Source organism: Salvelinus alpinus, chromosome 27 (genome assembly GCF_045679555.1).
Source record: "Salvelinus alpinus chromosome 27, SLU_Salpinus.1, whole genome shotgun sequence".
Classification (NCBI taxonomy): domain Eukaryota; kingdom Metazoa; phylum Chordata; class Actinopteri; order Salmoniformes; family Salmonidae; genus Salvelinus; species Salvelinus alpinus.
Window position 1 is genome coordinate 33,140,904 of NC_092112.1, and position 15,841 is coordinate 33,156,744.

The 15,841-nt window shown below is 42.3% G+C and overlaps 1 protein-coding gene across 1 annotated transcript; it reads left to right on the forward strand.

Moving 5' to 3' along the window:
* The first annotated feature begins 419 nt into the window (after positions 1–419).
* LOC139556427 (very long chain fatty acid elongase 4-like) lies at positions 420–13,624 on the forward strand. The gene is made up of 7 exons (XM_071370366.1): positions 420–772; positions 5,173–5,268; positions 5,547–5,734; positions 9,743–9,823; positions 11,263–11,434; positions 11,642–11,769; positions 11,966–13,624. Exons 2-7 carry the CDS (start codon positions 5,202–5,204, stop codon positions 12,248–12,250), a joined length of 921 nt encoding a protein of 306 aa, XP_071226467.1. The 5' UTR covers positions 420–772; positions 5,173–5,201; the 3' UTR covers positions 12,251–13,624.
* The last annotated feature ends 2,217 nt before the right edge of the window (positions 13,625–15,841 follow it).

Genomic DNA, 15,841 nt, shown 5'->3' on the forward strand with positions numbered 1-15,841 from the left:
AAAAGCTATTTACAGCCGACGACCTATAGCCTACAATAGCAACAAACATTTGTTGTATAAAGTCTAATTTAGTCTACCCAAGTTGAAACATGAGACCAATTAAGGAATCCCTAGGCTGTGTCTGATAGAAAATGGCTCATAGCCTAGGGCCTACTCTTAGTATGAATTAAAGCCAAATCTGAATGAACAACACTAAATTAATTGTATTTTGGACATATACCATGACCTACTAATGGGTGTCATCAGGCCAAAAATGCATACTTGCAACAAATGCACTTATCCAGGAGGTTTCCTCACACATCGATGCGTAACAGCAGAGAGGTACCCATTTGTCATGCGCGTTCAAAGACTCCCCGCTTTTTCCTTTCGAGTGGCTTCCGCATTCGCCTATCACTCGCCTATCACTCAACGAAGCTGAATGCGGTATACGGTGGATGTTGATTATCTCTATCATACAAAGGCGCCATCGGTCTGTCCAGTCAGTGCAGCGGCCCCTGTAGTGCAATACCCGCATGCGCAGTGCCATCAGGCTGGTCGGGTATCCTATAGATCTTAAGCGATGTGCTTGAGCAGCCAGCACGGACCTCATACATGATTTCTTTGGGATAGATTTCCGCTTGCCTTTGCATTTTTGCCAAATTTGGGGTTGATGTCTAATTGTCCGTATAGCAGTGTTGGGGATCAGCGGCTATAACGGCAGAATACGGTAATTTAAAGGCGTTGGTCATCACATTGCACCGGATGTCAGTACACGCACATCAATCTCGAGAAGGTATGTAGATATGTATTTTTCTCCATAATGAAATGGTTAATAGAGAAATGCAGAATCGTGTGCTTAGGCGATCATTCTTTAAATAGGTTATTTTGTGAAAAAATTAGTGCACAGCCTTGGAAAGTGTAGGCTTAGTCTTTTTTCATTAGTTATGCTTTGAGGAATTGAACCGTTCGTTACCTTCTCTTGCGTTCGTTTTCTTTATGCTTATCTGCCACCCCTTTTGGCTGAATTCATATCACCATAGTTCTGTATTTTTATAAGACAATAAACTCAGACAGTGCTTAGGCAATTTCATAACTTATTCACCCTTACTCTCTCCCCCTGCTCTCTCTTCCTAAGAAACCATGAACTTCTATTATGTGAGCATGCATGACAGTAGCCGAACTTGCAGCAGCACGTTGTTAGAATATGATGGGTGGCATATAGGAAGGGACTGGGTGGAGCCTATAAAATTTGTCTATAAAGTGTTTAGAGACTATTTTGATTTAATTTTCCCTATATGCTTTTGTATAAACTGTTAACCACATAATTTCCCATGTTCAGTCAACCACTCTTTGAAAATCCGCCATGCGCCATATGTGTGAGCGCAAATAAGGGTCTAGTTCATAGGTGCAAGTTATCGCATTAAATGATGCCCCTGCGAATGTGGGTCGCTCGGCGTTTGGACTTACGTCTAAGCTCTTAGAGCAATTGGATTTAAGCCTCTCGATCGCACCGCGCAAAACCTGCTGACACACGCGCCCCGGTTCTTTGTCTGCTCTCATGCCCGTTTCCACGAGCGACCGGGCCTATTTGGGTGATTTTTTTTCTCTCTCCCATCCTCCCATTTCCTCTTCCGTTTTGAAAACGATACTTAACCCCCATTGTCAGTGAATGTGTGTTTTTTTCAGGTTCCTCCAAACTCCCCAATAAGTTTTCACAAATTAATTAGACCTATTATGATCTATAAGCCAATAAGATGATTCTAGTGTGTGGTTTACAACATGTTATAAACTGGGTGGTTCGAGCCCTGAATGCTGATTGGCTGACGGCCGTGGTATATCAGACCATATACCACGGGTAAGACAAAACATTTATTTTTACAGCTCTAATTACGAAGGTAACCAGTTTATAATAGCAATAAGGCACCTGGGGGTTTGGAATATATGGCCAATATACCACAGCTAAGGGCTGTATCCAGGCACTCCGTGTTGCGTTGTGTGTAAGAACAGCCCTTAGCCGTGGTATATTGGCCATGTACCACACCTCCTCGGGCCTTATTGCTTAATTATAACACTAGGCCTCTGCATTCTAATTTGTGGGCATTGTCATGCTGAAACAGGAAAGGGCCTTCCCCAAACTGTTGCCAAGTTGGAAGCACAGAATCGTCTAGAATGTCATTGCATGCTGTAGCGTTAAGATTTTCCTTCACTGGAACTAAGGGGCCTAGCCCGAACCATGAAAAACAGCCCCAGACATTATTTCTCCTTCACCAAATTTTACAGTTGGCACTATGCATTCAGGTAGGTAGCGTGCTCCTGACATCCGCCAAATTCAGATTTGTCCGTCAGACTGCCAGAGGGTGAAGAGGGATTCATCACTCCAGCGAACGCGTTTCCACTGCTCCAGAGTCCAATGGCGGCAAGCTTTCCACCACTCCAGCCGACGTTTGGCATTGCGCATGGTGATCTTAGGCTTGTGTGCGGCAGCTTGGCCATGGAAACCAATTTCATGAAGCTCCAGACGAACAGTTCTTGTGTTGACATTGCTTCCAGAGGCGATTTGGAACTCGGTAGTGAGTGTTGCAACCGAGGACAGACAATTTTTACGCGCTACGCACTTCAGCACTCGCCAGTCCCGTTCTGTGAGCTTGTGGCTGAGCCGTTGTTGCTCCTAGAAAATTCCACTTCACAATAACAGCACTTACAGCTGACCGGGGCAGGTTTAGCAGGGCAGAAATTTGATGAACTGACTTGTTGAAAAGGTGGCATCCTTTGCGGTGTCACTTTGAAAGTCACTGAGCTCTTCAGTAAGGCCTATGTTTGACTATGGAGATTGCATGGCAGTGTGCTCGATTTTATACACTTGTCAGCAGTGAGTGTGGCTGAATTAGCCGAATCCACTAATTTGAAGGTGTGTCCACATACCTTTGTATATATAGTGCATCAACCTACTTGACATCAAAGAGAGCCAACCAGCTTTCTGGTAGAGAATGTAGTGATGAGTACTAAAATGTGTACTGTATGTTGATCTCTATGGTCTTTTATACATCCATTCAAATAAGGCTTGAGTAGCACACATTTAGGGAAAGGGGGATACCTAGTCAGTTGTCCAACTGAATGTATTCAACTGAAATGTGTCTTCCGCATTTAACCCAACCCCCCTGAATCAGAGAGGTGTGGGGGGCTGCCTTAATCGACCTCTGCGTCTTCGGCGCCCTGGGAACAGTGTGTTAACTGCCTTGCTCAGGGGCAGAACGACAGATTTTTACCTTGTCAGCTATTTACAAACAACTTTTAAATTAGTTTTTATACTGAACAAAAATGTAAACGCAACATGCAACATTAGGCCCTAATCTATGGATTTCACATGACTGGGAATACAGATATGCATATGTTGGTTACAGATACCTTAAAAAAAATGTGCCTCAGTGGGCCTCAGGATCTGAACATTCAATTCTCTGCTAACAGCTCTGGTGGACATTCCTGCAGTCAGCATGCCAATTGCACGCTCCCTCAAAACTTGAGACATCTGTGGCATTGTGTTGTGTGACAAAACTGCACATTTTAAAGTGGCCTTTTATTATCCCCAGCACAAGGTGCACCTGTGTAAGGATCATGCTGTTTAATCAGCTTATTGATATGCCACACCTGTCAGGTAGATGGATTATCTTGGCAAAGGAGAAATGCTCACTAATAGGGATGTGAACAAATTTCTGCACAAAATTTGAGAGAAATAAGCTTTTTGTCCATATGGAACATTTCTGGGATCTTTTCTTTCAGCTCATGAAACATGAGACCAACACTTTACATCTTGTTTTAGAACATGTGTGAGGGGGGGATGGGTAACCACAAAGACCTACTCTGTCCACACTGATCAGTTGTTTAGTACTCTTTTAGATCTGTGCAATTAGTGTGAGGCTCAAAATAAGCCCTGCACTAACAGTTTAGACCAGGGAATGTTCGTACATATGGGTGATCCATGTGCAGAGTTTGGCAAACTCAGAGTCTGAACTTGATGTTAAAGGGAGTCTTCTGGATTTGGGCCATTTTTATATCTCTAAGTACAGTACGAAGGAAGTTAGAGGTAGTTTTGCGAGCCAATGCTAACTAGCGTTAGCGCAAAGACTGAAAGTCTATGGTATCTGCTAGCATACATAACCAGTAATTGCGCTAATGCTAGTTAACAATTGTTCTAGTGCTAGTTAGCAACTTCCTTCAAACTGCACGCAGAGAAATAAAAATGGTATCCACAAGTTTATCTGACTCTGGGGAAGTAGATAAAGGGCTAAAGTATCCCTTTAAAGTGAATTTCAGCCAGTAGTCTTCAAATTGGTGCTCAGGAGCCAAAACTGGTCTCCGTTTTTTGTGTACTACGTCAGCCAATTCTGTACTACGTCAAAAGTTTCATATGATATGTTAGGTCCTGCAAAATTATTTTATATATATATACAGTACCAGTCAAAAGTTTGGACACACCCACTCATTCAAGGGTTTTTCTTAATTTTTTTACTATTTTCTACATTGTAGAATAATAGTGAAGACATCAAAACTATTAAATTACGCATATGGAATCATGTAGTAACTAATAAAGTGTTAAACAAATCAAAATATATGTTTTATTTGAGATTCTTCAAAGTAGCCACCCTTTGCCTTGATGACAGATTTTGACTGGTACTGTATATATATATATATAAATTGTTTGGCAATTTGTATGATATGTTACAAATACAATTCGTACAATATGTTACAAATTTGTTGTGCTTAAATAAGATCCCGGACTGCATCTTTAACTTCACCAACATTACATTAAGGTTTTCAATTATCTAAAGGGGCTTAAGACGTCCGCATGCTTCCCAGCTTGGTAGAGTTCGTGCATATATTATGACTACATTTTGTGACGTTTTTGTTCGTTTTGGACTTCAGTGAGGGGTTTTCCAGCTGTTCGGGCACACACATTTCTAAACCTCTTCGTCGGTGATTGGTCAACACTAGGGATTCTTCAATAAAGTCTTTGTTGTCATTCAACGAGAGACGACTCATTTTCATGCACATTCTTTCGTAGAAAAATACTGCACCAAAATTGCGCAACAATTATCTCTTCGGCAAAAATGTCAAAATTAATGACAGATTTCTTTAATTATCTTAGATTAATTTGAACTATTTTGAAGACTGGCTACTCTCTTTCTCTCACTGCAGCATAAGCAGGACCAAATCCAGACGCAGGCATGGAAGCTGTCACCCACTTTATGAATGACACGGTAGAGTTCTACAGATGGAGCCTTACTATAGCAGGTGAGTTAGTGCTGATTTCTATCACATAGCAGGGACAGTCTGCTAATCTAACCATGCACACAAGCACAAACTCAGGTACGCATGGTTGCTTGTGTGTGTGTGTGTGCAATACAATACACTATTAGAGCAATTCAGAGTACTACAATTGAGTATATCCGCCAGACACCATTGGTGCAACATTGTGTAGTCATACATTCAGACAGGATTCAGTCATACATTACATGTGTGTGTCTGTCATATTACCACTGCTGACATTAACTTTCCTGTCCCTCTCCCAGACAAGCGAGTGGAGAAATGGCCGATGATGTCATCGCCCGCCCCCACCCTGGCCATCAGCTGCCTGTACTTGCTCTTCCTGTGGGCGGGGCCTAAGTACATGCAGAATCGAGAGCCTTTCGAGCTAAGGAAGACCCTCATAGTGTACAACTTCAGTATGGTGATACTCAACTTTTACATCGCCAAAGAGGTAACCAGCTCCATTCCTTTTACACCAAAAGTCAATAATGGCATGTTCCATTTCTTTTCAGGCCATTGTCTATTTAGTTCCCAGTCCCTGTCCCTTCAGTGTCTTCAGATTGGAAACGGCTTCCCACTGGGCACACACTGATTGAATCAACATTGTTTCCACATCCTTTCAACAAAATGACATTCAACCAATGTGGAATTGATGTCTGTGCCCAGTAGGTTGATCGGTGATAGCAATAAGTTCTATTGTTCAGTAAGGTTGTGCCATCACCGAATGGCTGATGTAGCATGCCATGTACCAACCCTGCCTGAATTCAATAATATACTCACATACCATACCTAGGACTGCACCTGTCAACCATCCACTACAGTTATGCAGTTGAAGTCGGAAGTTTACATACACCTTCGCCAAATACATTTAAACTCAGTTTTTCACAATTCCTGACATTTAATCCTAGTAAAAATTCCCTGCCTTAGGTCAGTTAGGATCGCAACTTTATTTTAAGAATGTGAAATGTCAGAATAATAGTAGAGAGAATGATTTATTTCAGCTTTTATTTCTTTCATCACATTCCCAGTGGGTCAGAAGTTTACATACAGTCAATTAGTATTTGGTAGCATTGCCTTTACATTGTTTAACTTGGGTCAAACGTTTCGGGTAGCCTTCCACAAGCTTCCCACAATAAGTTGGGTGAATTTTGGCCCATTCCTCCTGACAGAGCTGGTGTAACTGAGTCAGGTTTGTAGGCCCCCTTGCTCACACACGCTTTTTCAGTCCTGCCTACAAATTTTCTCAATAGGATTGAGGTCAGGGCTTTGTGATGGCCACTCCAATACCTTGACTTTATTGTCCTTAAGCCATTTTTTCCACAACTTTGGAAGTATGCTTGGGGTCATTGTCCTTTTGGAAGACCCATTTGCGGCCAAGCTCGAACTTCCTGACTGATGTCTTGAGATGTTGCTTCAATATATCCACATCATTTTCCACCCTCATGATGCCATCTATTTTGTGAAGTGCACCAGCAAAGCACCCCCACAACATGATGCTGCCACCCCCGTGCTTCACGGTTGGGATGGTGTTCTTCGGCTTGCAAGGCTCCCCCTTTTTCCTCCAAACATAACGATGGTCATTATGGCCAAACAGTTCTATTTTTGTTTCATCAGACCAGAGAACATTTTTCCAAAAAGTACAATCTTTGTCCCCATATGCAGTTGCAAACCGTAGTCTGGCTTTTTTATGGCGGTTTTGAAGCAGTGGCTTCTTCTTTGCTGAGCGGCCTTTCAGGTTATGTCGATATAGGACTCGTTTTACTGTGGATATAGATACTTTTGGACCTGTTTCCTCCAGCATCTTCACAAGGTCCTTTGCTGTTGTTCTGAGATTGATTTGCACTTTTCGCACCAAAGTACGTTCATCTCTAGAAGACAGAACGTGTCTCCTTCCTGAGCGCTTATGACGGCTGCGTGGTCCCATGGTGTTTATACTTGCATACTAATGTTTGTACAGATGAACGTGGTACCTTCAGTCATTTGGAAATTGCTCCCAAGGATGAACCAGACTTGTGGAGGTCTTGGCTGATTTCTTTTGATTTTCCCATGATGTCAAGCAAAGAGGCACTGAGTTTGAAGATAGGCCTTGAAATACATCCACAGGTACACCTCCAATTGACTAAAATGATGTCAATTAGCCTATCAGAAGCTTCTAATGCCATGACATCATTTTCTGGAATTTTCCAAGCTGTTTAAAGGCACAGTCAACTTAGTGTATGTAAACTTCTGACCCACTGGAATTGTGATACAGTGAATTATAAGTGAAATAATCTGTCTGTAAACAATTGTTGGAAAACTTACTTGCGTCATGCATAAAGTAGATGTCGAAACCGACTTGCCAAAACTATAGTTTGTTAAAACTTCTTATGGCTACAATCCCGTTAACGGGATCGATATGACAACAGCCAGTGAAAGTGCAGGGCGCCAAATTCAAACAACAGAAATCTCATAATTAAAATTCCTCAAACATACATGTATCTTATACCATTTTAAAGGTAATGTTGTTGTTAATCCCACCAAAGTGTCTGATTTCAAATAGGCTTTACAGCGAAAGCACCACAAACGATTATGTTAGGTCACCGCAAAATCACAGAAAAACACAGCCATTTTTCCAGCCAAAGACAGGAGTCACAAAAAGCAGAAATAGAGATAAAATGTATCACTAACCTTTGATGATCTTCGTCAGATGACACTCATAGGACTTCATGTTACACAATACATATATGTTTTGTTCGATAAAGTTCATATTTATATCCAAAAACCTCAGTATACATTGGCGCCATGTTCAGAAATGCCTCCAAAATATCAGGAGAAATTGCAGAGAGCCACGTCAAATAACATAAATACTCATCATAAACTTTGATGAAAGATACATGTTTTACATAGAATTAAAGATACACTTGTTCTTAATGCAACCGCTGTGTCAGATTTCAAAAAGCTTTACGGCAAAAGCACAATATTCAATCATCTGAGAACAGCGTTCAGCCACAAAAGGAAGCCATACAGTTACCCGCCAAATAGTGCAGTCAACAAAACTCATAAATAGTATTATAAATCTTCACTTACCTTTGCTGATCTTCGTCGGAATGCACTCCCAGGACTCCCACTTCCATAAGAAATGTTTGTTTTGTTCGGTAATGTCCATCATTTATGTCCAAATAGCTATTTTTGTTAGCGTGTTTGGTAAACAAATCCAAAGTCAGGAAGCGCGTTCACTAAAAGTAGACGAAATGTCAAAAAGTTCCGTAACAGTCAGTAGAAGCATGTCAAACGATGTTTTGAATCAATCTTTAGAATGTTTTTAACATAAATCTTCAATAACGTTCCAACCGGAGAATTCCATTGACTTCAGATGTGTGATGGAACAGAGCTCCCTCTCATGTGAACGCACATGGTCAGAGCATGGTCAGGTCATGGTAGACCTGACTCATTCCTGTCTCCTTCGGCCCCACTTCACAGTAGAGGCATCAGACAAGGTTCTACAGACTGTTGACATCTAGTGGAAGCCGTAGGAAGTGCAAACTGATCCATATCCCACTGTGTATTCAATAGGGGCTGGGTTGAAAATCGACCAACCTTCTTCTCAGGTTTTTTGCCTGCCATATGAGTTCTGTTATACTCACAGACATCATTCAAGCAGTTTTAGAAACTTCAGAGTGTTTTCTATCCAATACTAATAATAATATGCATATATTAGCAACTGGGACTGAGGAGCAGGCAGTTTACTATGGGCATCTCTGGGCACCTTTCATCCAAGCTACTCAATACTGCCCCTGCAGCCATAAGAAGTTTTAAGAAGAAATTTGTGGAGTGGTTGAAAAACGAGTTTTAATGACTCCAATCTATGTGTATGTAAACTTCCGACTTCAACTGTATATATATAGTCCTTTTAGACCTGTAAACACAGAGGAAATAGGGTCTAGGGCACAACTCCAGTCCCCGACAGCTGCAGTGCTGCTGGTTTTCATTTCTCCCTGGCAATTGCTTCCACATCCCCGGCCCCCCCAGGTGTAAATTGGTCTCTGTGGCCCTTGAGGGCTGGTGGTGTGTATCCATGGTATAGAGCCTTTTGTTTGGCGCACGGATCAATTAAGAAAACTCAGTCGGGGTGTTGTTACTGTTAGAATAGTAGAATACACCGTTTCAAAATTGGTTATGCATCATCAGTTTTTCTCTTATGTCAGTCACTGACGGTCACTCAATTAGCCCATGTCAGCTAACAACAACATTTCTCTTAGATCCTCCAAAAGGCTAGGGGCCGGCTCTGAGTACATGTGTGGGTATGGATGTCGGTACAGCGCAGACCCGTAAGCCACTGCGGGCCCTCATGAGGAGTTCCAATATTTTTGTGGCCCCCACCCCAATCAAAGTTGGTCATTCCTGGTCTAGAGGAAAGGGACTATCTCTAACATTGTGTTCCTAATGTTGTGCCGCTAACTTTGTATCTCTGTGGCCTCAGCTCCTCCTGGGTGCAAGAGCAGCGGGGTACAGCTACCTATGTCAACCTGTCAGCTACTCCAACGACGTCAACGAAGTCAGAGTGAGCAAACATGACACCCTACACTCTTTTTCTATACATTTTGTGAAAAGGCCAAGAGCTGGTCATTCTGTTCATGAGCCAGCAAAGACTGGAAATGTTTGCCTTCTAGCCTTCTAATTTATACAGGTTGGCTCTCCTGTATTTGAGGTGTAGAGTGAGGTCCAGCTTTAGCAGCATGTGGTTCTGTGTAAATCTAAGCAGCCGTACTGTAATCCTATTGTTAGGTTAAGTAGACTATCACTCTATTTGTGTGTGTGTGTAAGAGATAGAGAGAGGGAGAGGAGGAGAGGACAGAGGGGGCGTGACCTTTTGCATAAAGGGGAGGGGTTATTAGGTCTCACCACTTCTGAACCCACCCATAGCATGATGGCGTTTCTGAGGGACAAGAGTGACACTCAGGGCACTGTGGCACACAGCTTCTCTCTCTCTCTCTCACTCTCTTTCAATTTAATTCAATTTGCTTTATTGGCATGACGTAACAATGTACATATTGCCAAAGCTTATTTTGGATATTTACAATATAAAAAATAAAAATAAGAATCAAAATTGTCAACGGGACAACAGTAACAACAATAACCAAGTGTCAAAATAACCATACATTCAACAATAACAATAGGCATACAATAAGCATCTTTCTCTGTGTGTGTGTGTGTGTGTGTGTGTGTGTGTGTGTGTGTGTGTGTGTGTGTGTGTGTGTGTGTGTGTGTGTGTGTGTGTGTGTGTGTGTGTGTGTGTGTGTGTGTGTGTGTGTGTGTGTGTGTGTGTGTGTGTGTGTGTGTCAATTACAAAGGGATACGAGAGAGAGAGTATGTTGGTGGGGGTTGAGAATGGATATGGACAGGCTACTTTGTCCAGTTGTAGTCTGACATACAAGAGGTTGAGCTCTACTTTCCCTTTAGGCTTGGGAACAAGCCAGCAACAAGCCTGATACAACAGCTATCCTCATGTATTAGCTCTTACTGTACCATCCCCTTAACAAACACTTTCTCTACCAGACCACAGGCTAACCTGCCATGTCATTCACCAATGACCCCTTTCATCGTCATCACAATCCCCTATGAAAAGTGTTGACCCTAACATTGTTGACTCTGACCTTAGATTTACAGAGATGATCCAGGTGAAGTTTTCTTTTATCTTGGTCAGGATCCAATTGAACCTTACTCCCAACTTCAGTGACTTCAATAGATTCAATAATTGCAATAAAATGTATTTGTGTGTGTGAGGGTGTGTCCTTGATGCATGATAATGAGTGTGTGTGTGAAAAGCAAGGTGGCTAGCGGTGTTATCCATCATATCAACCCAGTGAAATCCATAAAATCCTCTTGAATCCTCTTTAAAGCGTTTCAGGAAAATTGGGAATCTTCATTGTCTTTGAGTTTTGAGTCCCTAAAACGAGATGGATTTGAGATAGCTCACTCCCTCCCTCTTCACGTTGGCAGATAGCGTCTGCTCTGTGGTGGTACTACATCTCTAAGGGAGTGGAGTATCTGGACACGGTGTTCTTCATCCTGAGGAGGAAGTTTAACCAGGTCAGCTTCCTCCATGTCTACCATCACTGCACCATGTTCATCCTCTGGTGGATCGGAATCAAGTGGGTCCCTGGAGGACAGTGTAAGTACCTAGGGGTACATTGTGTGTGTGTGTGTGTGTGTTACATACAGTATATATATATATAGACATTTTCCCACCTGGATAATCTCGCCCCAGCACTGTCATACTGTTCCGACAGGGGTGATGACATAACATGCTAACATACACTCACAAGCAGCCTGACCTGTATCCCCTCTGAACTACCTTTAACCTAAATCCCCCTCACAGCGTTCTTTGGAGCAGGCATAAACTCATCCATCCATGTCCTGATGTATGGATACTATGGCCTGGCCGCTTTCGGACCCAAGATCCAGAAATTCCTCTGGTGGAAGAAATACCTGACCATCATTCAGATGGTAAGTCTCCCTGTTATTGTGGCCATAGCACAGCTGTTCAGGTAGTGTGTGATTGATACTGAAACACATCTTTGCATATCAAAATATATTTCATTGTTTGTAGTGTGCAGTCTGACTCATTGATCAGGGATTATGGTGAGATTATTACATTTGGATTAAGCATGTCAGTTAAGCATGTGTCTTGTGTACGTCACAGATCCAGTTCCATGTGACCATCGGCCATGCAGGCTACTCCCTCTACACTGGCTGCCCTTTCCCCGCTTGGATGCAGTGGGCCCTTATTGGCTACGCCGTCACCTTCATCATCCTATTCGGCAACTTCTACTACCAGACCTACCGGCGCACCCCACACTCCGCCCCCAAAGTGGCCAAGTCCGTCACCAACGGTATTTCCACAGCAACCAACGGCTACAACAAGTTAGAGGAGGTAGAGGAGAACGGGAAGAAGCAGCAGAAAAAGGGAAGAGTGAAGAGGGAGTGAGGAGGAAGAGGAGAGGACAGAGGGAGCTTCTGTCAGACCAATAGGAGGACCGTGGGGTGAAAGGGCAGGGGAGGTAGGGGGGGTCAGGGGTGAAAGTTCAAAAGGCAGATGGGATTCCACCACACCCCTGCCCATGCAGGATGTTTTGAGGATGTGAATTGTGACCAACTTGCTGGTGAAGGTTTGTGTGTGTGTGTGTGTGTGTGTGTGTGTGTGTGTGTGTGTGTGTGTGTGTGTGTGTGTGTGTGTGTGTGTGTGTGTGTGTGTGTGTGTGTGTGTGTGTGTGTGTGTGTGTGTGTGTGTGTGTGTGTGTGTGTGTGTGTGTGTGTGTGTCGGGGGTTTGGTGAGGTTTGGGTATGGAGGGATAGGGGTGGGAGGAGGGTGTTGGTTGTCTATATAGTAGTTATTTTTTTATAAGAAAGTCGCTGCTCGTCATGTAGAGTCTGTGCTCTGTCTCTTTACTTTGGGGTCCTGGTCAAAGATAAGACCGTAAAAAGACCACAACACAACCACAGAGACCACAGGGACTCTGACCACAGGGACTGTTTCCAACCAAAACTTCACCCATTTTGTACTTATTCGTTTAACTAAATGCTGATGTATTTTGTAGCATTGTAAATTAGATTCTATGAAATTTGTACCAAAGGGTTTATTTTGCATTGGGCGATGAGTAAGCAAAATACTGGTGGAGCATTATTAAGGATTAAACATGGTTTTAGGGAACAGGAGCTGTTCTCAATTCTATTTTTGTTCCTCTCTACGTGTCGCAGACACAATTGTGTCAGTACTTAAGTACCGGTCTACCTGTCTACCTGGAACACAGACTAACTGCAAGCCCCCTCTGCCATACACACCTGCCCTAACGTACATAATATAAACAAACACACACATTCCTGGAACGTGTGTCTGTGAGAGAGACTGAGGGAATGATGTGCACATTGAATGCATCGTAGTGAATCTATAGGGAGTTTGGGTGGGTAGTCATATGTGCAAGTTGTTAGTATATCATTATGGAGTTTGGGTGGGTAACATACTGCACATGCAAATTGGCTGACAAACACCTTCACTGCTAACTGAGTGTTTATTTATTTGTTTGGTTATTAAATTGGTCCTGTGATTTGATATTGTTATTTTTGTTGTTGTGGTGGATCTCACGGATATCCTGTGTTATTTTTCTCATGTTGTGCTGTGCAATGTAGCTACGGTGCAACTGAGAAACATGTCTAACTCAAGACAACCAAAAAGGACTGAGGGGGAAAGGGATATTTCATCTCAAAGGGCTTTAAAAAAAAGACTATATTAATTATTTAATTTAAATAAAACACATACAGCTACTGGCTGCAGGTACAATGGAAATAAAGAGGATGCCAACAACCCTAGTCTTTTTTATGTGTATATTAGTATCTATGTTACTTCATGGATGTGTATATTTATGTTTGTATGTTTTTGTCTTTTATTTAAGACAAAAAAACAAATATCTGATCAAACCAATACTGAAACCTAATTTCAAAACTAAACCCTAAACCGTCAATATCCTCTTTCCTACCCCTAAGCCTGCTTAAAAACCTTTCTGTAACCTCAGTGGCGGTCGGCACTGTTTAAGATGAGGGAGGATGATCATTTTTTTATGAACATGGCCTTATCTCTATTACAGCATATTGGATGACTGTCATTCATATTCCATTCACCCAGCTCAAAATCAAATCAAATTTTATTGGTCACATACACATGGTTGGTTAGCAGATGTTAATGCAAGTGTAGCACAATGCTTGTTCTTCTAGTTCCAACAGTGCAGTAATATCTAACAAGTAAATTAATAATTCCCCAACAACTACCAAATACACACAAATCTAAAGGGGTGAATGAGAATATGTACATATAAGTATATGGATGAGCGATGGCCAATCGGCATAGGCAAGGTGCAATAGATGGTATAAAATACAGTATATACAAGTGATATGAGTAATGTAAGATATGTAAACATTATTAAAGAGGCATTATTTAAAGTGGCATTGTTTAAAGTGGCCAGTGATTGGGTCTCAATGTAGGCAGCAGCCTCTCTGAGTTAGTGATTGCCGTTTAACAGTCTGATGGCCTTGAGATAGAAGCTGTTTTTCAGTCTCTCGGTCCCAGCTTTGATCCGCCTGTACTGACCTCGCCTTCTGGATGGTAGCGGTGTGAACAGGCAGTGGCTCGGGTGGTTGTTGTCCTTGATGATCTTTTTGGCCTTCCTGTGACATCGGGTGCTGTAGGTGTCATGGAGGGCAGGTAGTTTGCCCCAGGTGATGTAACATCGATAGGCATAGGCTACTATGTGATTCTTGAATTTCCCCTGTACCCATCATGAGGTTGCTACAACCTAGCCTATGAAGTAAAGTTTACAACGTAGGTGCACAGGTAGAGAGAATTTTGAATAATCAAGATGGCAGACAGTGACACATTCCACCTTGCACACTCTTGCCTGCGTCTTGCTGATCTAGAGTGTAATCATTAGTCCAACAGTTGCAAACGAGAGTTTCTATTGGACAAATTCAGGCATGTTTATCCCCCTTTCGTTCCGTTTGCTTCCGTTTAAGAAACGTTTTTCAACAGAATCGGTGCAATGAATACACCCCCGATCACACACAAAAACAGTTAACTTTCATAGCAACCACATACAAACAGCTCGTTGTATATATAATTCCTTCTCGCATCTATCTACGCTGTCTCCTCCTCGCACCTTTTCCCTTTGCTTGTGGACTTCAGTGCACAACACATCAGCTGTCTGTGACTTGGCGAAAAAACCTTTCCAAGCCAAACCTTCATATCATGACCGCTAACCGCACACAGCCTACATCGTTGTCACTTCATAGTCAACATAGCTACAAGAACTAGAGCGTTAGTAAACCCGCTACAATCATGCAGTACATGTACAGTCTGCAGCAAGCAGTTTAGCAGTTCCACCAGCGGGCCTTGGTGGCAATAACTTAATAAAACCAAAAGCTTACCTTGACTTGGAAGAGTTCCAGTGTTGGATAGCCATACATAGCATCCCTCTCTGTTTGAGCTGGGCGTTTGTGTAGGCTAAACTGCATTCAATGCTAGCTAAAGAAGTGAAAGTGAAAGTTAAAAAAATATATTCTACGAAATATAGCTAGCTCTCTCTCGCTCTCTCTTTGTTCTCCTTTATTTTGGTAGAAATTAATTTGTTCAAAACTGTTCAACTACATCAACAACTACTCACCATATTTTATGCTCTGCAGTGCTAGCTAGCTGTAGCTTATGCTTTCAGTACTAAATTCATTCTCTGATCTTTTGATTGGGTGGACAACATGTCAGTTCATTCACCAAGAGCTCTGATATGTTGGAGGACGTCCTCCGGGAAGTTGTCATAATTACTGTGAAAGTCTATGGAAGGAGGTGAGCACCATGGGCCTCTTAGGTTTTGTATTGAAGTTAATGTACCCAGAGGAGGACAGAAGCTAACTGTCCTCCGGCTACACCATGGTGCTACCCTACAGAGAGCTGCTGAGGCTACTGTAGACTTTCATTGCAAAACAGTGTGTTTTAATCAATTATTTGGTGACGAGAATATATTTAGTATAGGTTTAT

Bases quoted from the DNA above. Each gene is read 5' to 3' on its own strand.
- LOC139556427 (XM_071370366.1), top strand. From the start codon at position 5,202: ATGGAAGCTGTCACCCACTTTATGAATGACACGGTAGAGTTCTACAGA. The intron at 9,824-11,262 runs GTGAGCAAACAT...TCACGTTGGCAG, and splicing joins ACGACGTCAACGAAGTCAGA to ATAGCGTCTGCTCTGTGGTG. The intron at 11,435-11,641 runs GTAAGTACCTAG...TCCCCCTCACAG, and splicing joins GTGGGTCCCTGGAGGACAGT to CGTTCTTTGGAGCAGGCATA.